The 22,262-nt window shown below is 46.2% G+C and overlaps 6 protein-coding genes across 6 annotated transcripts; 2 read left to right on the plus strand and 4 right to left on the minus strand.

The window, feature by feature from the left end:
* Positions 1-1,192: 1,192 nt before the first annotated feature.
* Positions 1,193-5,624, minus strand: LAJ45_03284 (uncharacterized protein; the record flags this gene model as incomplete). The annotated part of the gene is made up of 4 exons (XM_046112871.1): positions 1,193-1,422; positions 1,474-3,423; positions 3,493-5,465; positions 5,545-5,624. 4 exons carry the CDS (start codon positions 5,622-5,624, stop codon positions 1,193-1,195), a joined length of 4,233 nt encoding a protein of 1,410 aa, XP_045973748.1.
* Positions 5,625-9,099: 3,475 nt separating this feature from the next.
* Positions 9,100-9,891, minus strand: LAJ45_03285 (uncharacterized protein; the record flags this gene model as incomplete). Its single annotated transcript, XM_046112872.1, has 6 exons — positions 9,100-9,194; positions 9,257-9,305; positions 9,397-9,464; positions 9,550-9,617; positions 9,717-9,740; positions 9,812-9,891. The coding sequence occupies 6 exons, from the start codon at positions 9,889-9,891 to the stop codon at positions 9,100-9,102; spliced, it is 384 nt and encodes a 127-aa protein (XP_045973749.1).
* Positions 9,892-11,487: 1,596 nt separating this feature from the next.
* Positions 11,488-12,845, plus strand: LAJ45_03286 (uncharacterized protein; the record flags this gene model as incomplete). Its single annotated transcript, XM_046112873.1, has 3 exons — positions 11,488-11,928; positions 12,263-12,345; positions 12,521-12,845. The coding sequence occupies 3 exons, from the start codon at positions 11,488-11,490 to the stop codon at positions 12,843-12,845; spliced, it is 849 nt and encodes a 282-aa protein (XP_045973750.1).
* An 851-nt stretch (positions 12,846-13,696) lies between these two features.
* Positions 13,697-15,315, minus strand: LAJ45_03287 (uncharacterized protein; the record flags this gene model as incomplete). The annotated part of the gene is made up of 8 exons (XM_046112874.1): positions 13,697-13,755; positions 13,831-13,894; positions 13,953-14,055; positions 14,519-14,587; positions 14,663-14,678; positions 14,767-14,800; positions 14,878-14,933; positions 15,123-15,315. 8 exons carry the CDS (start codon positions 15,313-15,315, stop codon positions 13,697-13,699), a joined length of 594 nt encoding a protein of 197 aa, XP_045973751.1.
* A 1,129-nt stretch (positions 15,316-16,444) lies between these two features.
* Positions 16,445-16,857, plus strand: LAJ45_03288 (uncharacterized protein; the record flags this gene model as incomplete). The annotated part of the gene is made up of 3 exons (XM_046112875.1): positions 16,445-16,574; positions 16,630-16,703; positions 16,765-16,857. The coding sequence occupies 3 exons, from the start codon at positions 16,445-16,447 to the stop codon at positions 16,855-16,857; spliced, it is 297 nt and encodes a 98-aa protein (XP_045973752.1).
* A 1,036-nt stretch (positions 16,858-17,893) lies between these two features.
* LAJ45_03289 (uncharacterized protein) lies at positions 17,894-21,196 on the minus strand (the record flags this gene model as incomplete). The annotated part of the gene is made up of 7 exons (XM_046112876.1): positions 17,894-18,418; positions 18,489-19,204; positions 19,280-19,568; positions 19,631-20,164; positions 20,232-20,370; positions 20,431-21,017; positions 21,083-21,196. 7 exons carry the CDS (start codon positions 21,194-21,196, stop codon positions 17,894-17,896), a joined length of 2,904 nt encoding a protein of 967 aa, XP_045973753.1.
* Positions 21,197-22,262: the final 1,066 nt, after the last annotated feature.

Here is a 22,262-nt window from a genome sequence, read left to right on the forward strand (position 1 = left end):
AAAAGCTGGTTAGCACCAAACCAAGGTTTTGTAACACTGGCCTTGGCAACAACATCGAGGCGTCTCAAGCTACATTAATTGTAGCTAACAGCATACGCCATATATATATACATGCTCTACCTCTACCATCCATGTCCTGTGCAAACATAGGCCTGCAATTTTCGCTCTCCAGTCATGTTTCTTCCATACATACCACGTGCCAGGCCTGATGACTCCCCCCCGGCCCTGTAGAAACACGACAGACATGTCGACAGCTGAAGGTCTCACCCACCGATACGCCATGAGCGCTCTTTTTGCCCATTCCAGTTGACCGGTTAAGTACGCTGCGCAGCAAAATCTCTGGGTGGACCCGTATATATGGGGGTTTACCGAAGATGGAAGAATACCGAATGGGTACCATTTGCCCACGAATTCAACAGTAATGCACTTCTTATGATTGGTACTGATATAAAACTTTTCGGCGCTCCCATCTTCGGCGCCCCCCGCCCCCAGAGCACGCAGGCATACTAGCGCGTGATATATGAACCGTACCTGCATACTACTGGTCAGGCTGTGATGAGGGGAAATTAGCCCACCGAGTGATGAGGCGTGAACCACCAGCCGGGGAGGGCCTACCTAATAGAGGGTGTGCCCTGATAATCCTCACAGAAAGTACAAGGCTCTGGCATTAAGTGAGTGAACTAAATGGGGTGTTAACTGGTGAGGATCCGTTCACTCACTTAATCCCAGAGCCTTGTACATACATCTATATGACAAATCTTGATCCCTTGCAACAGTACCAAATGCCCATACAAGACAACGGAAGAGAACCAAAGACGTAGGGTAGCCACCTGCGCCCTCGTCATGCAGGGAATTCATTATGCGGCATTGGGGAGCTTGTCTTGATGGCAAACTTCTGTTTTTTATGGTTCTAGATGTAACGATGGACCAGCTATCGTACTATACATCGTATACAGAAGATAGCACCTGACTAACAACCTATTGTAACCACACATTATGTATTGCAATAAACTCCCGAGCACCAGCCCAATTCCAGAACATAATAAAATACAAGCAAAATAAATGCACGAAATATAGAGACCACCGTATGAACGCCCAAAAACATAGAATAAAAGTTACCAAATAAAGAAGTGGAGTAAAAGGAATTCCCAAAAGCAAATAAAACATCATCGCCCTAACTCCACATCAACCTCTAGTCTTGATCCTCTAGCTTGAGCTCTTGTAATGTCTTTTCTAAATGTTTGAATGAAACTGGCTTCACCATAAACAAATCTATCCCCCCTTCAAAGGCTTCGAGTTGATCATTTGCAGTCGCTAACCCAGTGAGTGCGATGATCAAACTTCCCTTCCGTCGTCGTTGCCGTTCCAATGTCCGTATAGCTCTGGTAGATTCGATACCCGACATGACTGGCATTTGCAGGTCTATTCATCATTAGTATTCGTAAAGGGTAGACAATGTGGAGAGAAGCATACCCATGAGGATGATATCGAAACCTTCGGGATTTTTCTCGACGGCTTGATAAGCCTCGAGTCCATTCATGGCTTTTTCGAATGGATAGCCCTTCTTCTTTAAGAACGTTGCCAAAAGCATCAAGTTGACTGGATTATCCTCCACGATGAGAGTTCTAGGAAGTTTCTTGCTCCCATTTTCATCATTCAAGTTGAGAGAAGTTATCCGCCCAACTTCTTGTTTCCATCGTGAGATTGGACTGTTATCCTTTTCAACTGGTGTGCTTGGTGTTACTGAAACCGGAATTTCTGTGGACAGACAATTAAAGCTCTTTGATGAGAGGTTAACCTCGGTAGAACTCCTCTTAGGACGAGGAGGAGGAGAATTTCTGTTTTTCAGCAAAGCCTTAACCTCTGTACAATAGATAGCTTTATTCAATTGTGATTGAGAGACCAATATATCTGTTTTGGTGGAGGTAGATACTGCTGCTTGGGATCTCAATGCCGCCTCCATCTGATCTAGACAAGACGCTAGGGCTTTCGCGAGTTTCATGGGCCCGCATGGCTTTGACACAAAACCAGAAATTCCTTTATTCTCAGCGGTATTCAAAGGCTGGTAGACGCCGTGTCGTGCCGCGTTCGAGCAGATAACAATCAATGGTATCCCTCCAGCCTTCCCAGGCATGTTTTTCCCTGTTTCCTCGGGAAGCGCCAGGTGTGCATTAACCATAGCCCCTTCGTTCGTAATGACAAAGTCCACCTTATCACTAGTAGAATAAGATAAAGAGTTTAGAACGATATCCATCCCGAACCATTTAGTAACATAGCTTTCAAGTGAACTTCTAAGAAACGCAGTCGCTCGTATTTGAGCTTCAGATTCTTGGGGCGTAGAATCGAAACCGAGAAAAGAAACTCTCTTTCCTTTGGTCCTCTCTCTAATTTTTTCGATCATAGCATCTTGTCCGTCCGTCTCTTGGTTAAGAGACCGGTCAGGCCTCTTCTTTAAGACCCTCTTCAGCACCAGGCTGACTGTCACCTCCGTTCCCTTGCCAGGCTGGCTCTTCACACCAATATCGCCGCCTAGCATTTCGACAATCTGCCTGACAATGCTCATACCCAGCCCTGTCCCGCTAACAAGTGGGTTCTCTTGACTGAAAGGTGTGAATAACCGTGTCTTCAAAAATTCTCTGCTTATACCCTTTCCGGAGTCCGTAAAAGTCAACGTAACAAGAGATTTCTTATCTTCATCACCTTTGCTTGGCAAGTCCTCCGCCCTCATCTTGATTCGGACCCAACCAGAATCCGTATATTTGATCGCATTTCCTCCTAAGTTCAAAAAGATTCTTCGCAATGCGCCTGGTTGCGTTTCAAACACCCACCCATCATCACGTCTATCAACATCGATGATAACCGTAATGTCATTTTTCGCCCCGACTGGTCTTCCATTTCCTTCGGTTTTTGAAGTCCCTACAACCTCCATTATCCCTGGCGTGCTTATTCCCCTAAATTCATAGCCCGCAAATACACCTTCCGTCACCTCTTCCAAGATAGCGCTCAAGTCCGTTTCAGCAGTTAAGTGAACAACATCACTCACAGATGCAGATGGACTTTCCGCACCTTGACTCGGTTTCGGTTCTTGATCGTCATCGCTCCTGAGCTCCTCCGGGCTTTCATAGCATACCGAAGCAGACCGCCCACGTTGCCGACTCATTCTTCGGACTATGCTCTCCTTCTTCATTGAGGATGTCGTTCCAGTCCATTTATTCCCAAAGCTATTTAATTTTGAAAAGTCTAGAACGTGGTTTATGGTGTCAAGTAGCGTACGCCCACAGCTCTCAATAGTATCGACAAAGCTCCTCTGGAAGCTATCAAGATCCGTATCCGCTAGGAACTCGGCACTCGCTAGAATTCCATGTAATGGTGATCGAAGTTCATGTGAGACCGACGAAATAAAGTCACCCTTCGCCTTATCCGCTATACGCATCAATTATCCTCGTCAGCAAATATCCAGAATTTGGATTATAAAACGGTCTCCAAACATACCACTAACGCAATGCAGCCTCCCTACCTCTGCCATAATACTGTTCCCGAACGCTGCCATGAAACTCTTCTCCACATCATCACTGAATACTCTAACTCTGGAGCAGCTCCAGGCAAATCCCACTGAAAAAAGTTTCCCAGAAAAGTCATACATAGGCATACAGACAACATTAGTACCCCCTGGCAGAAAACGTTTCAATGTCTCCACTTCTTTCATATACTTTCCTCCTGCGGACTTTTCGCAATCTGGTGTATATTCAGGGTCATCATCTGAACCCGTCTCAGCCTCACGTGGGCTAGACTGATTGCACGAGAAAATATGACCATGTGGCCAGCGATGTGCCATAGTGCGTAAGAAAGACTCCTCAATCTCGCCAATATCAAATCCAAGGCTTCTCTCTAACTCGCTGCCTCGACGGATCATGCTGTCATTATCGAATGGATTTGTGCAAGAGGTACCTCCCTTTGTGGCATAACCAAGGATCCCAGATCTTCGACGGCATTTCTTCGGTCTTTGTCGATGTTTTGCGGAACCTTCAAATAATGGCTCCGGTGGCGTATTTTTTGGTGGGTCTGTACAATCATCGGTATCATACGTGTCCTCCAAGTCGGCATCCACAAAGACAACGCCGTCAATTTCAATTGACTTGCGGATCAATACCGAGGCACGAGCAAATGTAGAGCGGAAAGAGTTGTTAATGTCAGGGTATTGTGACTGAAGTTGCCCTGTGGGTGTTGTGGCGGCTGAACATTGGGCGGCTGAGTCCGAATCATGGAACAAAGAATCTGATGGCGATGAAGGGGGAATGGTGGCGTTCAGTGAAGATATCGAACTGGTCGATCCCCCTGAAGGCCTTGTGCCTGTTGTACTTCTTCCTGATCTTACTGAGGAATAACTATAACTTCGAGAAAGCTCTGGGATATTAAGCGGGCCAGGAGGGTGCAGAATAGAAGAAAAATCTTCAGATTTTGGAGTTGGGAAAGAGAGTGGTAATTGAGATGCTTTGACATCGGGGAAACCTAGATGATTGCCCTCAGGCCATGCACCCTCTGGTACCTTATCCTGGTCAAAATCGGATGCAAAATCGCGTGCAAACGGATCCGATTCCTTTCTCCTCCCTAGCTTCTCTGATGTTTGTGATAAAATTCTTGCTGTTTTGACCCCTTCTGGTACTATATCTGTCCCCATATTATTTTTCTGTTGCCTCTCCATTTGATCGATCCATCTCAACCGTTCAGACTCCATTCTCCTCTTTTCCTGCGATCTTTGCTCATACCGAACTCTCTCCGCAAATTCCTCATCATCCATCTCCGCGCGCTCATTTCTGAAATTCCCTGCTAAAAACCTCGAAATTCCCAACTCCATATTTCTTCCTCTCTTCATATCCCGCTCTGCCTGAACTCTCTCAAGGTGGCCCATAACCGTTTCCGCCATCTTTGCCAATGTTAACTTAGCGTCATCTTTAAGTCCACCCGGGTGTGGCTTATCGTCAATGACACACAAACTTCCAATAGAGAAGCCACCCTTTGTTCGGAGCGGGACACCAGCATAGAATTTCATATCGGGCCATCCAGTGACGTAATCTTGGTTCTGATAAACTGGTTCTTTGGTGAGATCTGGAACTTCAAAAATCATCATACCGTCATCGCAAACCTCAACAGGTGCCAGCAACGAAACAGTTCTCTCGCACAATCCTCCTTCCCTAGGTATAGACAAGCACCCTCCCAACCATAGATCATCACCTGGTGCATGGGTATGTGGGACGGTGACCGATAACGTGCGTGTAGATTCAGCGATGATATATATTCTTTCATGGTCGATGAGTGAAATCATAGACCGTTTGCATGACAGGAGATTTGCTGTAAGAAGTGCAAATGACATCAAGGCCGGGTCTGGTGAGGCTACGAGGCCCTGCTCATAAGTTTGGACAGGTCGGGAAGACAACTCGAGTATAGGTGAAGGGGGTTGATAGTATCTTCAATAAACAAGCAGATTAATATTTTCTACTTTGTAACTACAAACGTTTAAAACGTCATGGGATAAGGTGAACCAACTTGTACAGCTCCCTGGAGCGCCTAATATCTCGAGGGGTTCCATGATCTATGCCTGGTAAGGCACACGTTTGTAGTGACATCTAGGAAGTAAAATTCCGTGCAACCACGATATCTCATATGATGTCGGTCCGCGGCTTCAGCGGCTGGGCGGTGTAAGGAATCCGTAGTTCGTAGATTTGATTCTATGTGGAGTGGTGAAGATATGTATGAAAGGAATATAGAGAAAGAGAAGAAAAACTTCTCAAATGATCTAGTAGGGAGGTCCGCAAAAAAAACACGGGTCGTAGGTATAAGTCACCCTTGATGCTTGATTTTTTTACTCAAAGCAGGCCTGCGTGTCAATATGTACCGGGATCCGCTTTAAAACAAGTATTCGGCCTAGATTTTTATTCGGCCATCGTCTGAATCATGGTGTTTCTCGGCTTTGACTCCTCTCTCGCTACTCCTGATCCCGTATGTATGGATGTCTTCTCCTTGCCAGTGGGAGCGCAAGGTTCCATCCCCACAGCCGCCCAGACCTTGAGACGAGCTTACTTTTGCTGTGTTTCGGGCCTTCAGAAGGCCCTCCATAATTCACGCCCTCCGGCAGCCAGCCCAAGTCCGCGGTACTCTCCACATTTGCAGATTACCAACCTAATATCACCACACACGTTAGACATTGCTTTCAGACTACCTAATACGCAGACCTGGAAGGATACCTACCGCATTAATTCGAAAGAACGGCCGCTCACACAAGACGTTGAAATTCCCGTATTTGGTTATTTGTCTTGAATACGCCCCCTAATCATCCCTCATATTAGCTTGAAAAGGCAACTTCGACGTCTTGTGTGACCGGCCGTTCATTCGAATTAATGCGGTATTCGATTGCAATACACACATGCACAGGTACCTACATCAAGCAGTTAGGTATTTGGAACTTTAAACCTCCATCCATCCATCCATCCATCCATCCATCGCGATCATTCAATCTATCATTTTGATTAACGATCAACCTACCCACAGCTACTCGGGGTAGGTAAAAAGTACCGGACAATGTAGGTTTTTGGTTCACCAATGGGCGCGCGTGCTAGGCGTGAACTACTGCAAAAAAAGCCCAGAGACAAAACTTGCATTGTCCGGTACTTTTTGCCTGCCCCGAGTACACGCATCCCATCCCTCATCTGTCCCCAAAGCCACCACTGCGAACAGACAAAAATTATCTGACCGGCAACGTCTCCGGATGGAAACTCTGAGTGCAAGCATAGCCAATGGCTGAGCGAGGAAAATCTTGAGCGCCACCATATCCTGTTGGTCCAGCCTCGTAGCGCCTTTGTGCTTCGCGACCAGAATACACTTGTCCTTAGTGAGTTTATGGCGGCCAACGTTTGCGGCTGGTACCTATGTACCTACAATTCAATCGACGGAAGCACACCTAGCTATGTTCCTAGTCCTGAGAGGTCAAAGGTTTACCATGGACCCGGCATTCTGGGAAGTTCTGTATGACGATGATTATTAATCAAAGCATCCCACACCAATTCCGGTAAAAATCGATCAGAAACCTTGGTTTCTAGAGTGAAGTGTGGAACTTCAGAGCTGGGGCACTCTCCCTACGGACGGTGTGGGCATTTGTTTGTGAATGGGAATCCCCGTGACACACGTGGGGAAACAGAGGAGTTGTTTTCGAAATAAAGTTCAAGGCGCATTTGCACAGGCCCAAATATGAGGGGCGATCCTTGCATGCTCAGTCGTAAACCCATTAGACGGAGTCAATTCTCACACACCCCCAGGGGTGTGCCGGGAACGAAGATGAAGAACTGATGTCGCTTGGTGCACGATTCACAGATCTCTCAGGAATCGGTTTTTTCTTTCTTTCTTTAGATCATAGGTACTCTAGAGTAGGTACAGACCTGACACCGATTTCAGAGTCAATAGCAATGACATAGTGCAGTGTCGTTTCCCCACCTTAACCATTACAGGCTTCAATATGAGGGATGGATAGTGGTTTATCTACAACATGATCATCCAAAGACCATAATCGAATTCAGTCGAGGCAGCATAACAAAGAGCGTTCTTCGCCCTATTGAAAATCAATCTGACATGCACCTTGGACAATGGATATTACACACTGTGTAACGAAAGCCATATATTTCCGATCTCCTTTTATTCCTTGTTTCCAACCCCCTCTCTTCGCCTGCAGAATCTGCACTTTAAGGGCTGTTGTGGCACAGCTGATCTCCACGAGGAGGATTAATTCACCACAGGACCCCTAACCCATTCATCCACATATACACTTAGAGGCATCTACCCATGTGCATGAACGATGAGAAAGAGAGAGATCACGGAGGAAATCACTGGGTGATCATACTAAGAGAGATGAATAGACGGGATGAACCCGGTACGAACGTTTTCTATCTTGCGCTTGAGAATAAACCAAGGGGGGAAACAGATAAACAACGGGCTAACACAGCCGAGATCTAAACACTCAAACCCGTTCCCGCAAAAAGACGCAAAAAAAATTATACGCGATTTCCTGGTGCAGATTATTGTGTCGCCAAGAAAGAAGGGTTTGGCTTGCAGCAAAAATCTAGAAGCCATGATGGAACTTTTCTGGCATTTCATACTTTAGCTCCTCTCTCACAGCCACATCAGCCTGCCTGTCCTTAGGTAGATATGATACAGGCTGACGTTTGCCGTTTCTCGTTGTCTCCCGCCCTTAAAGCTCGCATAATGGCCTTCACATGGCAAGTGTTTTTTTTTTTCTTTCTTTCTCGATGTGATGGACTGTTTAACCCCGCGGAGACCAATTCTAGGGTCCCACCTGCAGGATAACGTCTAGCCACTTCAACTTGCAAACCTTTTGTTTTTCTAATCACTCTATTTATCGATCGCCTATGGTCGCTAAAGCAGGAGAAATGTGACATGGAAAAGAAAGAAAAAACTCACGATACAGGGAGAAATGATCGCAACTACAATTCGTGGTTGAATCTTTTCCTAGAGTACTACCTTGATCATAAGGTCAACAACTTAATCGGCTGTCAGTTAACATTTAAAGGGATTCAATTCCGTAGTCGCCCCAGCCGCTGCGGTTACACAATCCTCAATTGACACTGGTAGGAGGGACAAGACGAAAAATGAATGAGAAAAAATAGGGGTAACTATAGGTACCCTACACATAGAGCTATATCAATTTCAAGCAGAATGGTGCCGGGTGTTCTGTAAGAGATTTGATAACGGGCGGTTGCCAATTAGGCCAAACCCAGAATATGCAGAACACATTGTTTTGAGCCGCTGGATGTGCCGCTGCAATCTCTCTTCTATTTTGACGACAGTGCACAGGAGAAATACTCTATGTAGCGGCGGCGGTATGCAAAGAGATACAGCTATTGGTAGAATTATTGCGGAAACAGGGACCGACGATCACGCCGAGAGCAGGGCGATTTTCCAACGCAATAATTCTACCGATAGCTGTAGATGATCACTCAGAAGCGACCAGGATACAACCTTATTTGGTACTTGGGGCAACGGATCAACGAAGATGAGCAAAACCATTTACTCGCTGGGGTTTGGTCGGTCGCTTTATATATCTTCTTTTTGCAATTGGTGATCAGACGTCAAAGAGCTGATGTTGTTGTTTGAGCGTATCAGCCGGATAATATTGACGCGTTTGTCGACTATCAATCAGTATTAATCAATCAAGATTCAACTCGAGTGACATGTTGTGAATAGGGACCACCCTTGCCCTCATAGATTACAATAGTAGCTGTAGCCTTGCTCAATGCTGACTGTCCCATTTGGCATCCATCAGACATCCCGAAATTACCCAGCGGCTGCGGGCCGGCCTGCCGAGCTCATCGGAAAAGGAATCTTCCGCACCCTTTTGCCCGGGGACAAGACGGGGAGGGTCTGGATGAGATGGCTGGCGTAGAGAAAAGTGCGACGAACTATGTAGAAAGTATCGTGAGATTTTTTTGGGTTTCTCTTACGCGAGTTTTGACAGGAGGTTGGAGTGGTAAATTAAAAACTTACGCAACGCGGTGACCAAGAACGGCGGCCCCGGGGCTACCGTCGGCTTTACTTTATTTTTATTTTCCCCCCTTCATTTGATTGTAAATGGTCAAGTAGCGTCGCATCACGAGGTAGTTGTACATGAGGAAAAGACATGCATGCATGGAGTACATAGAGTAGGTACATACCGAAATCTCAGATCTCGGGAAGGTCTAAAATTGGGGGGCAGAGAGACAAGTTTGTAGAGTCCTAGAGTAGTATCGCGACTGGTTCAAAAGTAAACCTCCCACGAAACGTACAACTCTGGTATTCGAAGCCGACCACCGTCTTCGCCGATCTCACGATGTGTTTCATCATAGCCATAGCTCGATGGGGGTGGTGGGTGAGTGGATGGATAGATGTGTGTGTGTGTGTGAGAGAAACGAGCGAAGACGAGGTGTGTGGTTCAACCGGTGTGTGGTGCAGTGGGCCAGCCAGGCTGACTTCATCGAAACGTCTTTGCGGAATGCCGCCGGAAACGCTGATTAGAGACAGATTGTGGCTCATTGGTCGATTTCAACCTCTTATCTCTCACTCTTGGCTTTATGAGGTTAGATCAATGACCATCTCGAGAATTAGTGTGATAATTCCGGCAGTTAGCCTGCTGTGCTGCCCGCCAAATGTGCTGCTTATCTCTGGGGTGAAGAGCAGGGGGGGGGGGGGGGGGTGTGAAGGGAAGCCCTTCTTGCCTTCCTGCGTAAAAGTTGAGGCGACGGCGACAGACCCTTTTTAGCAAAAACGCACTTTAGACCCTTCACAAGCGCAAATCTACCCAGACGAGACCAGAGAAGAAGAGGAAAGGAAAAGAAGAACGTGAAGAAGACGAAGAAGAACCTGCCAGACAGACAGAGAAGAATTAAGAGTAGGACTTGATCGCCCATTTCAAAACCACATACATTCCCGTCCCAGACCGTTTCCCCGCTGCCGTTACCCATCTCTGCCCTGTCTGTTGTTTCTGCCAGTGCTTGCTTGATTGATTGCGGTACTCACTCGTCTGCCTGCCTGCCTACTTGATTAATTGCCTGCCTACCTCCCCGACCGAAGGGTAACGTTATCCATAAAACCTAACTGCATACCTTCCTTGCTCGACTTATCCGTTGCCTGTCGTCGGTACCACCACAACCACAACCACATCCAAGTTCCAACTGCGACCGCGACTGCGACTGCGACTGCGATACAAGATTACAGCCCTCTCTATCGATAGCGATATCAACCCCCCCCTACCTCCCCCATTATCATCCACAACCACACCCTTCCCAGGAAGAGACAAATATTAAAATAATAATAACCATATCTCTCTCTTCGGAACCCAACTGTTCTCAACAAATCCTTTATTTTGTTTTTTTCTTATAAGTTTTCCCTGGGTTACAAACTCTGAATCCATCTCTCCGGCCACTCGTATCTTACATACCCGAGCACCCGTCACCCGTTGTCTCGGATTTGATGCTTTGAACCCTTTCTCGAAGACTCATATATTTCAACCTCAGACAAAGAGAGCTACACCAACGCAATTTCAATCTTTTTTGCGTGGAATATCAGCCTATCTACAGTACTTACCGGTCCTCTAGATAGAAAAGATTACTGAAAAGGTATTGTAGCGAACACTTCAACCTGCATTGCAGGCCTATTGCAGCTGCTTTCGGATTGGCAATCCTCCTTCCAATTCGTGTCGCGTGCGTTGAGAGAGGCCAGAGTCGCTAACGTCAGGGTTCCGCCCATGCTCTGTTAGTCCCTTTCTAACCTCGACCCCCGCCAGTCAATCCCCCTTTCGCTCTTTCCAACAACCACCCAAGAACAATTTCCACCCAACGCCCTCTCCCAACTACCGTACTCTAACCATCTCGTTAATCGCTTCTCATACCAACATCGCAGCCATCACATACTAAGCCATCACCACTCATCACTCACAATCTAATCATCATGCCCTTCACACCGCCATCTCAGCAGCAGCCCCGCTTTGCTCAATACGCCAGCAACAACATCAATAATAACACATCGCCGCCACCATCTCAGCACGCGATGCATCCTTCGCAATACAATACCTCGCCTAATTCACTTCTAGGTCCACACGTTCCGGCTCCATGTCGCCAGCTACACCCCCCAAAGGTTCCTCTTTACAGGCCAGCTGTTCTCCGCTCGATCGAGCGGCCGATTAGGACAGCGAGAGGCGATCCTTTGACTCCGCCAGCGAGTTCGGCCGCTTCTGTAAATGAAGACTATGTTAGCGATGTCGAGTACAAGACCGGTGTCGATTTCCGGGGATTCGGTTACGGAAATGCTGGGTTCAATATTGCAGATCTGGGGGAAATTGAGGACGACGACGTACAAGTTACTGCTGAGCCAGATAGAGGACACTGGAAGGTATTTATCACCCACCAAATGAGTTTTTTGTTATGCAACCCACACATGTATTTTTTTTTTTACTCTGCTCCAATCATGTAACCCACGGTCGTAATGTGCATGGACTGTAAAGCGAGGGAGTTGAATACCCTAGTTTACTTAATGTCAAGGCCATCAGTTGGGTGGATGGTGGCGGTCCGGGAGTTATATGTTGCTTGGGTGCGAATGCGCTCGTCCAATGGGGGGGCTGATCCCATCCACGTCGCTTTGTTTTTCTTACGTTATTAGCCCTTGGGTTTGCGAATTTCTGTTGTTTTGTGTCGCGATTGCTGACAAACGTCGCGTGCTTCTACAGCCTGACGCCGAAGCCGAAACCTGTGATGCACCAATGTGTGTAAGAAGATTCACCATCTACCACCGAAAGCATCATTGTCGTCGGTAAGCTCCACTTACCTCCCAGTTTCATCCCTTACTTCACCCCTTACATGCTTTCTTTCACGTTTCTTTGCGATTTTCCTTAGCATCCCAAAAGCATATGAAGGGTCTCACTTCATCCAATCTTTTTTACACGATGGTTTCATGTGTGTAACATTTAACTGACAATAATTACCAGCTGCGGAAACATCTTCTGCTACGAGCATGTCGGCCACATTATTCCCCTGAGCAAGAACGCTCGTTTCCACGCTCAAGGATATCCATCCAAGGCATGCGACAATTGCTTCAACGACTACAAGCGTGTGCTTGCCGCGAAACGATCCGACTCTTTAAGTTCCAGTACAAGTAGCAGCTCTACTCTTAGCAATAACAATCACCCTAGTAGCCCGATTGTCGGAATCAAGGCCATCAGTGGTCACCGCGGAATTGAGAGCGGACTTGGCGCCAAAGTCGGAAGCTATGTCGGCAGCGTACCTCGCGACTGGAGCTGGAGCACATTCTAGACAAATGTAAAGGGTACACACTTTCAACAAGTTTCGTCGGCGTTGTGGGCAAACGGAGGAGTTTGTTTTTGCTTTTTTTTTCCTCTTCTGTCCATTGGGTTGGTTTTCTGCTACAATTATATACCCTGGGAGTATCGCTTGTTTTGTTTGTCCAAGTTTCTTTTTTTCTCTCGACATATTTCTCTAACCAAACCGTCACATCACTTGCATTACTCGTTATACTTCATCCAAGAAGAAGGTAGCGTGCCCTTAATGTGAGGAGTAGGATCTATGACGCTTTCATCAGTTTGACTACTTCCTCCACAACGATTTTCCTATACTCTATCTTGTTATCATTGGTGTTATCTCGGCTATCTGTTTTCTGTTCTTTTCCTTATTGACGAGTTGTACGCTTTTTTATCGTGTGTGGTCCGTTAAGATAAATAGTTGTCTCTTTTGGGGGCGGGGAGGGCTAGGATTGGTGCTTTGATACTACGATTATAGAAATATCCGTTTTTTCCCCTTCTTTTTCTCCCTTTTCGTCTTCGTTATTTTACCCTTCTACTTTAAGCGAGCATTTTATTCGTTAATGTCTTTGTGTGTATTATCGATCATCATATTTGGATTCTCCCAGGATTCTATCATTTCCTTTTTCCCCCTCTCTCCCTCTTCATGTCTCACTCGAGGTTGCATGTTCATACTCTTCTATCTACAAAATATTTGTGTGTGATTTGGTCTTGTTATTTTTGCAAATTACATGGTGGAGGGGCATCAATGGTTTTCTTGTTTTTCTAGGTACCTGTGTAGTTTCTGTATATGGGGGGGAGTGGGAGATAGCGTAGCATGTCATGGGGGAGGGAATTACCATATATCTAGAAGATAATTGAAGTTTTCAGTTTTTTATTGGCTACCCTTATCTTGCGGCTCTTGTCTAAACAGATTTGAAAAGTCGAGTCAGCCAAAAGCTCGTCGTGCAAGTGCACATTATCTTTCCCGGTGCGCGCACCACATCTCAATCCTGAAACCTCACATAGATCCGAGGAGATTAAGGCTGAGGGCTGTTGCTGCTGCTATCTTACTGGCAACACAAGGCTGTCTTTGACACCTTGTCTCAAATATCTCACTCACGTCTATGACGTCTATCTGCATGTCGGTGATGATAGGGCAAGAACGAGGAACTGATCCCGGTGGGACGGGTGAATCATTGCGTTTCTTGGCCGTGGGTTGGTTACTTTAGGGGGGGGGGGGGTTATTCCGGGTTCATCCCCGAGATGCGGTGGATTATTAGGATGCTGTGACCCGGCCGGCCGGCCCCGCGGTGCTGTGCGCCCGCCCAGGGAGGCCCGCGCGGGGCGGGATACAAGGTGTGGGGTGGGGCGGGGAGGTTAGTATGTACCTTTTGGGGGGGGGGGGGGGCTCTGAGCTGAGTGTGCTATGACCCAACAAATATAGCTACCTAGCAGCTTACAGTCACCTCCGGAGTAATAAATACAAACTGTGGAATTCTTTAACGTGATATGTCCTATATCCATCATTTGCAGCTGCAGCTACATGTATACAGCTGTATAGTCATTACTCTAGTATGGTTGGTATATGCACTTTGCTGATATGGGCTGTGAATTTTGAGGACTGCGTAACAGTAACAGCGAAACTCCCGGGGAGGAACCAATAGTTAAGAATCAAGAATCGGGGACCAAATATGAGAATTAAGCTCGGAAGAGAGGGAGGATGGCTGCCTTGCATTCATGACACTGGTAATAATGCTATATTTGCAGCTGTGTCACTAGTAAGTCGGGAGGATGGTAGGGAGGATCGAGAGGCAGAGGGAAAGTGCTTACTTTGGTGATATAGAAACTGGAGAGTGGGAATCTAGTACCTATGCTGCCAACCTATTCATTGCGAAAAATCAAGTCTGGAGGAGAAAGGATTTGTTTAGTAGTACGAAATCTAGGAAGACGAGTCTTGTTTGTTGTGCTCTATTGCTGACTCAATGAAGGGTTTTGAGAAACTGATGAGAGACGGTGCGTGATATGATGAATAGAAGAGAACGAACCTCAGCTGATAAATGGATGGTTGACTGGGTAGAGGAAGACTTAAGAAACGTGTACTCTATAATTGCACAGCAAACCAAGATGCCGGGATTATAGAATTAACCAACACTAGTTGCAGAAATGGGGTGATGTCGAAAGAAGGTTGCGGACGGGAGCGGAGAGATACACAGCATGCACTCTACCAAACAGTAGTAATTGGTAGGGGAACTCTTCATAACACCCGAGTGATACCAAATGATCCATTCACCCGTGCCCGCGCCCGATGATATCCGCTCCGCCCTTTCACGGATTCCCTCGACGCAATCCTTGTTTTCCCGCGTCCCCAGAGGGGATAACAACGGTCCACAAGTCGTCGATATCACCTTTTTCTTTCGGCGATTAATATGGATGAGACCTGTTGAGCAGCATTTAATTGTGGTTTTCGCTAATCTTGCTGTCATGATATATGCCTGTAGATACTTGTATGTGCATACCGCAAAAGTTGGAGCGTTGCACTCGGATGTTAAATAAGATCCTGGTAAGTTTCTCTCACCAAAAACTGAAGGATTCGCCACAGTTCGAGCAAAAATTGGTGCTTTTTACATACAGTCGTTCACCTACTGACGGCGGATTCTGTCTAATGGTTCTGTTTGCAGTAATTTGCCCTTGGCGTCCAAAACCTAACTCTTTTATTGGCCTCAAGTCCCTGACCGCCATCAGACAAGATCCGCCTTCACCGTGAGTGACTGTACCAGGATCTTCTCTAACGCCCGGGTGCAACGCTCCAAATCTTGCGATACTTAGAGTGCGTACTCTATATAACTCGGATCGGTCCGTCGGCGCGATAGCGATTATGGATGGGCACTCGTGAGTTGGATATATATATGTGATGTATATAGGATCGTCGGCTGTCATGTCAACTCAATCAGGCCAGTCTCATCAACTCTCACACCATCTGAGACCTGTTATGTGCATACTTACCTGTCAGTTAGAGTCCCTGTCAGACCATCTCGTCTCTATTCCCGTACCAAGTTGTAGGGAAATGGTACTGGCCTCTAATGAAGAACAAGCTCACCGTTCGATATCGTAACATAACATACACTAGCGCAGAGTATTTACTTTTCCGAATGCCTCTTCTCCCTGGTTTCCCTCGGTAATCGTAATCGCACGACAGAGTTCCTTTACCCGACACAGCCTAGCTTCCCTCTTCCTCCCCGCAAAATCCCCCCCGGATTTGGCTAAACCCAACTCGGCCGTTTGGCACCCTCCAGATCGTTGGTTGTGAAGGCGAATCGTGATATGGGGCCTCAGCCGCCCGCATGCCCTGCCTCAAATGTGGGATCGTAGATAAATAAATAAATGTCCATGCCCCCCCTTCCCACCCCGCCGGCCTTTCGCCTCTTGCTCCTCCCTCCGCCTGACGTACAATACCCGTGTTCTGTGTGTTCTTCAGCTCAGCAGCTGCCATTATCCGTATTCTTATCCGTCTTCGCGAACAATACCTACGAGTCACTAGAATAACAGCCCGCATATATCGAATCTGTATTCGTAACTTATAAACAACCAAATTCGAATAAACACGAAACAAGAATGTCTATCCTAGACTCCGAATCCTTCGAAAGCTACTTTACCACCGATGCGGACTCCTCTCCCTCTGCCTCCCCCTGCAACATCGCAAAAGGCCGCTACGACACCTGTTTCTTCAAGTCCTATTCTGAGAGTGTGTTCTTCTTTCTCCCTACAGTCTCATACCCCGCTAACAATACCCCAAATAGAGTACCAAAGAGGCGAATCACACAGCACTGAGAAATGCGAAAGTCTATTCAACGAATATAAATCATGTCTAAGCGTAACCACCCCACAACACCCCTCTAATTCATGATGACTGAAGCTGACAGGGGCTGTTTCAGAAAACACTAAAATCACCGCCGTCGCCACCACCGCCGCAGATAACGAGGGTTCGAGAGACAGACCCTTGGAAACGGATGACGTCGAGTAAATAGAGCAAGGGGGGATGGGGGCGTCACGGACTTACTGGAATTTGTTTTAATTGGCCATTTCTTCTGCGTACTTTTTTTTTTTTGTTTCAGGCCTTGATGCCTGTTTGGGGTGGGGTTTGCTTTGTTCTGTGGTATTCATTCAGCGGGAGTTAACTGAGTTTTCGTCGTCGCATCGGCGGGGGAGCCTGATAACCTGCATTTTTCCTTTTGTTGTCACGGGTTCTGTATATATATCTATTGGAGTTTCTGGGAAACAAAATCCTTCTATGTTTATTTCTAATCTTACTTGTAATAAAGGAATAGGAATACACACCATCTCTTATCATACCACGGGTTTGTTGGCCCCTGTTCCAGATTGGAGAATAAGAGAAAAAGAAATGATATTTTATCTAGGGGTTAAGGAGATTACTTTTAGAGTACGTACTCGTTTACCACGAAAAGAACCAGAAAATGCAAGTGACGGAAACAGGGATAGTTTGTATGAGAGATCACCGCCACTCCATACAAATAATCCTTGCCCTGAGCAACTGCATTTTCTGGTTCTTTTCGTGGTAAACAAGTACACACATACCAAGAAAAAGCCTCCAGGTCTCACTTTAGGTTATGTATTCCAAATAGCCCTGCGCCTCGTGCCACCCCTTCCCTGCTCATGAAGGATCTATGCGTGGCGCATGTACGACATACATGTATGCTGCATAGGGGAGGTGATTTGTGTTTAGGGCGAGGTGGGTTGAAATCATAGTGGATCATTCGAGTGATTGGTGGGGTGGAGTTTGTTTAGTTTATATTAAGGGACGGGGGATGGTAGCCTAGGGTGGTAATGGTAACTAGGGCGCACGGCTCTGGGTGCTTGTCAATGTTTATGACTAGAGTGGGTTTAAATATACGAGTGAGATTCCATGATTTGGGATTCCCCGGGGTTGATTGGACTTTTTCTTTTTTGAATAATTCATTAATTGTATGGGTTGTTTGTACTTGAAAAATAGGCTTTATTTTACATATATCCAATCCAAAACCAGACAACGTACGCTAATTACGTCTACTGGGTATTCGTTCTACGACCTATAACCAATACTCCATCCTGGCCGTCGATAGATTGTGGGAGTTCAACCCACCCATCAGCGCTACCTACCAGGTCAGCTTCGACCCCACTCCAGCGAGTCTCACCAAAGATCGTTCTGATTTCAACCTTCGAAAGCCTAGCCAGAGTTTCTTTCTTCTCTTTCAGATACTCTGTTAAACTTCCGTCCTGTGGTGGAAGAATCGATACGACCTTTTTAGAACGCTTGTCTGGGGAGGATGAGACGTCATGGCTGAAACGTCGCAGGCTTTCTACAAGTTCTAGGACACCTTTCATCGGTTCTGCTTGCGAGAATTCAATATCTGGGAAATTGCTGGCGCTGGGGAAGGTTGAAAGCATGATTGAGGTGCCGTCTACTTCTGCCCTGTTCTTGGGGTCGAGTTCTTGCCAGAGGCCTTCGGTGATGAAGGGCATGAAAGGGTGGGTGAGACGTAATGTGACGTCGAGCGCATGGAACATCATTCCCATGGCAATATCTCGTCTCTGTAAAGATGGGTAATTAGTATCTACTAGTGGGGATCATCAGTTATGGAGAACTAATGGAAACACGCACATTTTCATCTCCCAATTCCTCCTTAACAAACTCCAGGTATACGTCACATAAAACATCGAATGTGAATGCTCTAATCGCCTCTGTAGCTTTGTAGAGTTTTCTTTCCTCAAATGCCGTGTTGCAGACCCCCACCAGTTCTCGTAGGTGATAAAGCATATACCAATCATGGAGTCTCACCCTTTCCTTATCTAGCCCCTCTATCCAGGATTTTATCGTGGCAGGGGTTCTAATATTTCCTTCAATTGCGGTTCCAAAGGCCTTATCGGAGGGCTTCCGGAAGTTATGGAAAAACTTGAATGCATTATCAATCTTGATCCCCAACCTCCGAAATGCATCAATGTGCCTTAGTTCCATATTGATCTGTCGTGCTTGCCTGGTGTAGTCAACTAAAGCCATTCTTAAAGGATCCGCCCCGCTTTCTGTGATTCCTTGTGGGAAGGTTTTCCGGGCTTCCTTGATTTTATTTCGGACAAGGGTTTGAGCATCTTTTGCCTGCTTTTCTCCAGCGTTGGTGTTCAATGATTTTCCAAGTTCTATCTCTTCCTTACTATCCGCCTCGATCTCTTGTATGATCCTATCTATTGTCCGCCCCTCAACGACGGCGAGTGGGTCAAGAACATTTCCTACGGATTTTGACATTTTTCGGCCTCTGGCATCGCAGACCAGGGGGTGAAGTAATATCTCCCCGAAAGGTAACTTTCCGGAAAACCATGTACCTAAGAAGAGTTAATGTATTTTGAGCCCTGGTTCTGATGATAGAGATGATGGTCAGAGGATGTGGATGAACCTACAAAGCATGGCCATTCTTGCCAACCAGAAGAATAGTATGTCTCCACCACTTTCAATGAAGTCCAAAGGATAATTTTCCTTCCATTCTTGGTGACCCTCTGCCATTTCATTTCCGCGCCACCCAGCTGTACTCAGAGGCAACAGCCCAGACGAAAACCACGTGTCCAGCACATCTGAATCTTGTTCAAGAACACATCCTCTACGCCTTTCATCCTCAGTAAGCTGGCTTTTTGCATCTGCTTCGCTGGTAGCGATAATCCATCTCTCCTTAAACTTCCCTGGCTCTAGCACCTGATACGCGGGGATCCTATGTCCCCACCAAATTTGCCGTGACAGGCACCAATCCTGAATACCCCCAACCAGCGTTTCCATTCATCTGAGTACGGAGTCTCGGGTCTGATGATCAAGCCCTGGGATACTGATTGTGCTAGAGCTTTTTCGGCTAATGGTTTTGTGGAAAGATACCATTGTGGCTGGAGAAGAGGTTCGATTACGCACCCAGATCTCTCGCACTTTCCTACACGCATATCGTGATCTTTCCTTCCGCGATATACACCCGCCTCTTCAAGGAGCCGAACAATTGATTTACGGGCATGTAGACGGTCAACTCCAACCAGGGAAGAAATACCACTAGAAGGAAGATAATGACCCGTGGAAGAGAATACGGGGACCAGGGGAATTTCGACTCTTTTACCTTGGGTTTTATTGGAGGGTGATACATAAGACAAAGAGTGACGTTGCCAGAATGCATAATCGTTGATATCGTGACATGGTGTAATTTTGACTGCCCCAGTTCCGAACGAGGGGTCCACCAGTTCTGCGTCGGGGACGATAGGCAAAGTCATACCTGGGAGGAGGGGATGGTAGACACGTTTATAGTGAAGATGCTGAGTAGAGTCACCGTTAATTGATAATGGGGTCAAGGCAGGGTGGAAAAGAATAAAGAGCGCATGCCTTGTATCTCTCATCATCTGGATGTACTGCTACTGCCCGGTCACCTGGAATCGTTTCTGGCCTTGTGGTAGAAACTACAATTTCCCCACTACCATCTTCTAATAGAAATGCAAAAGAGTGAAGAATACCAAATTCCACTCTGTCATGGTGTAATTAGCTATAGCCAATTAATGGTATACTACTTAAAACAACAACATACCCGTCGATCTTTGTCCCTTTCGAAACATCCTCGCTGATAACTTCGATATCAGATATGGCTGTCTGCAAGCCCACACTCCAATTTACCATCCTCGTGTCTCTATAGATTAACCCTTCTTCATACAGTCTAACAAAAGCATTTGTAACTGCCTCGCTCAGCCCTTTATCTAATGTATAATACTCGGACGACCCGGTGGTCGAGGTACCTAATCTCGACACTTGACCCAGGATTCTGCCACCATACTCATCCCTCCATTTTTCAACCTCTTTAACAAAATTCTCTCTTCCTAGATCATTCCTTGATAATCCGCGCTTTTTTTTGAGCATGCGTTCAACAACAGACTGTGTCGCAATACCGGCGTGGTCTGTACCTGGTGCCCAATGCACAGGATGAGAATTCATACGATAATATCTAGCAAGAGCATCCTGGATCGAAAGCATCAATGCATGTCCGATATGGAGCTGACCGGTAACATTAGGAGGGGGTAGAAGCATTCGAATTTTATCTTTGGACTCGGCCGAAGGTGTTTGGGGCTCGAAAAGCGAGCGGGATGTCCAATAAGAGTACCATCCATTTTCGATAGATTTCTAAAGGAAGGCGGATGGCATATTAGAAAGCTAAAATTGTAGTTAATTTGGGATATGAAGCTTACTGGGTCAAATCTCTCTGACGGATTTCTCCGTGGTTTTGGCGGATTGCTATTGTTTGTAAGAGAAGCCAATGTCCGTCTCGAAGGTATGCTTTGATCAAAGGAGCCAGGGTGCATCTAGTGAAAGCAATTCCTCTCAAGGATACTGCCCTCTCCATCGAGAGCCGCATATTTTTTGGGCTGTTTTCCGACTATCGAACTGACGTTGTTTTGCGCTTTGCGCTTGATCCGGGTAATGTGAAATATGTGATCTATGTGGCCCATAGTCCGCGTCTAGCTAGCGATACCCAGAACGACATTCTGCATCATTGAGATGCATGTCAGATTTGACGCGGTTAACTTGGTCTTCAAGTGTGAATTCCCTTTTAGACGCAACCTATGATAGAGTAATCGAAAACATCAATCAGAAACCTAAAGCACGCAAAGATTTGTCGATTATGATACTTGCTTGGCTCGCATAGCTAAACGACTACTAAAATTTGATGAGCTTCGAGTGGTACTTTCCGTCGATGAGGGGAAAGATAAATTCGAATAATTAGATTTACCAGAGGGAGAAATGATCCTTGAAGTCTGCTCTGGACTTGTAATAATTGATGGTGAAAGAAATATTCGGCTGGTGCACTTGACTGTTCAGGAATATATCTAGGGAAAGTCGATCATACACCAAGATCCGGAGCTGAAGGTTGCCATAACTTGCAGCTTGAAATATCTTTAATTCCTTTGATAGTTTTGGTAACGAATCCGGCCACCTACATCATCACATATGGCGCTCTCGAATGTTAAAAACGAACCAGGAGAGGTATCTATTTAGAAGAAAAATATGGCCTAGGAGATATCTGGAAATACACCTTTGCGTTATCGCTTCACGAGTTACGCCCCCGCTTACTTATATCTGCATATTGAGTATTGTGAGGAAATAAAGCTATTGGAGGTTCTATGGGGGGTTTCTAAAGCGCCAGAATAATATTGGCAGGTTTATCGCTATCTCAGAAGAATATACCGACTTTTTTCGTATACAAAAACATATCCAATACTTGATGATGGAATCCATGTGCTTCATATAGCATCATGATCAGCTCTAGGGAATACCCTTGGAGTCCAAAAAGTATTGAATCATGCTTTAAATCCTCATGGAGACTTAATTGTGACCAAGCTGTTTGGGAATGGCACTACTTTTTTTCCA

The sequence above is a fragment of the Morchella importuna genome (assembly GCF_003444635.1).
Source record: "Morchella importuna strain M04M26 chromosome Unknown Morimp01GS007, whole genome shotgun sequence".
In the NCBI taxonomy this organism is placed as follows: domain Eukaryota; kingdom Fungi; phylum Ascomycota; class Pezizomycetes; order Pezizales; family Morchellaceae; genus Morchella; species Morchella importuna.